Genomic DNA, 2,373 nt, shown 5'->3' with positions numbered 1-2,373 from the left:
TTTATTTCAATACAAAATTTAAAATAAAATTAAAATATTTACATTATAATTTTATTTTTACAAAAACTTCTCTATAAATAACATTGATGGTTGAATTTGTTGACATTCCTACGTGATTCATAAGTAAAATTTTTAAATATCGCTTACTCTTAACTCTTAAAAATGTCACATATAGTTAGCCATGTGTAAAAACTAGTTTGAGCAAGTACAATCCAACATGAGAATATGAGATAAAGTTTGTCCCTGAGACTTATTAATTGTCATAGCAAACGATACTATTATGGGAAACTGTCTTCGTTGAAATCTAACTGGGATGGTTTCATTTGTTGGTACCATATTCATTCTTGGAATCAAAGCAATATGACTAACATTGTTACCCATTAAGACTTTATATTCTATGAGATGATTTCCAAGCTTCCTAACTTGTAGCCTTGTACTATTACAAAGACCACTAGATTGGTCAATATTCCTCAGTAACATCACCAAAATACCAACCTTGAGTATTAATTTATGTAGAGGCAAACTAGAGCAATTTATGCTATTCAGTAATTCAGAACCATAAAAATCTAGTTGACTCTCCATATTCCCTTTATCCATACAAATTGAATCCAAATTAAGATATAATTTTTTTCCTCTAGAAATGATAGTCATTAGATAGTTGTTGACCTCTTCAATGATGTCAAGCGTGGGAGCCAGTATAGTTCTTGCTTTGAAAAAATTCTTTGAAGATATATTTTCCAAAATATTTGGATAAGAAAAATGAACCAACTCATGAAATACCTGGTCCGAAAAAAGAATAACAATATCTTCTGGAAGACATATCTTAGATTCTCCATCTATATTGTCACCTATTAGACCATCACCAACTTTCAATAACCACTCACCAAATTGCTTTGTCTCATCTTGATCTGAAGTAGTTGTCCCAACAAAGAGTCTCGTGTTTTTTGTTAGTTTGAGCACCGAACAAAATTTTCAAAGGTAAGACAAATTCACGGTTGAATGAACGATATCTTGTCTCGATCCTCGTGGAATGACAGGAAACATTTGTCTAAAGTCTCCACCTAATACAACCACTTTTCCTCCAAATGGCAAATTTTTGTTATATGTTGGAGAAAACCTTATGATATCACCGAAGCATTTATCAAGTGCTTCATAGTAGTACCTACTAACCATTGGAGCCTCATCCCAAATTATAAGTTTGGCTTTCAACAGCAGTATTGCTTGAGAAAAATCAGGTTTGATGTTACATACAAAATCCTCAGTTATATTCAGTGGTATTTTGAACCTTGAGTATGCCGTTCTTCTGTTGGAAAGAAGTAAAGATGCAATACCACTTGAAGCAATGTTTAACACAATATCACCCTTTGAGCGAATTTCAGCGGACATAAGGTTCCAGAAAAATATTTTTCCAGTACCCCATGACCATACACAAAGGAAAAAAAATCCCTTTATCACAATACACAGCTGTAACAATTTTATCGAATGCATATTTCTGCTCAAGTGTTGTGATGGCTAACATGTCTGAAGCATTTTTCTTTAACTCATCCTTGTTAAAGTTTAGCTCTTCCCTGATAACCCTTTCGGTTAATAAAGAACTATCAACTTTAGTTGCTAAAACCATAGGAGGATAGTCTTTCAAGGTTTTACTATAGGAATGTAAGATCTTGTCTATATCCATTAACCACAACTGCTTAATCTTATCATCTGACATGATTAACTATGCATATTATACGATACTGTAAAAATTCAATCAAACTAAAAATGATCAATAATGAAGGACTTTTATAATTGCAATTAATAAAAACTCACCCCTTATGTTCATCACGGTTCTTTGTCGATACAAAATATCATCTGAGAGTACATGCCAACATCTATCCCAGACATGTTCTGGTCTTGAAATATTGTTGGATGTTAATAAAATGACAAACAACCTCCTAACATATGATCCTGAGGCCCACAAGCTTGCTTCCTTAATTGCATCCATGAATTTTCTGTCATCTTGCAAGAGTCCAAGAGCGAAGCATGCATCTCTATAAGTAGCATAAATTGTTCCTCCTATTGTTCTTATATTTCGAAAATTCATTCATCCTCTTTGATTATTCAAGAGAAGTCATTGGTAATATTTTTCGGTATTTGCTGTAAAAAACTTGGTTAAAATCCCACTTTTAAGTTGCTAAATGGATTAGGCTACGGGATTTCAATTATTATGTACATGCGTATAAAATTATTTTTCCTAGAAAATAGAGAATAATTCTAAAATTGTATAATCTATAGAGTATTAGATTATAACTGTTGAAAGTTATTTGAACATTTGTTTTTTAGTATAGATAAATCAAATAAAATAGACGTAGGGTACATGCTGTTAAGATTTTA

General features: G+C 31.9%; 1 protein-coding gene across 1 annotated transcript; it reads right to left on the bottom strand.

Moving 5' to 3' along the window:
* Window positions 973–1,711, bottom strand: LOC107607313. Its single transcript, XM_016309281.1, has 2 exons — window positions 1,416–1,711; window positions 973–1,303 (listed from the first exon to the last, which is right to left on the bottom strand). The coding sequence occupies exons 1-2, from the start codon at window positions 1,709–1,711 to the stop codon at window positions 973–975; spliced, it is 627 nt and encodes a 208-aa protein (XP_016164767.1).

This window comes from Arachis ipaensis, chromosome B07, assembly GCF_000816755.2.
Source record: "Arachis ipaensis cultivar K30076 chromosome B07, Araip1.1, whole genome shotgun sequence".
Taxonomy (NCBI): domain Eukaryota; kingdom Viridiplantae; phylum Streptophyta; class Magnoliopsida; order Fabales; family Fabaceae; genus Arachis; species Arachis ipaensis.
Note: the sequence above shows the minus strand (reverse complement) of the source record. Positions and strands in the feature narration are given on the sequence as shown.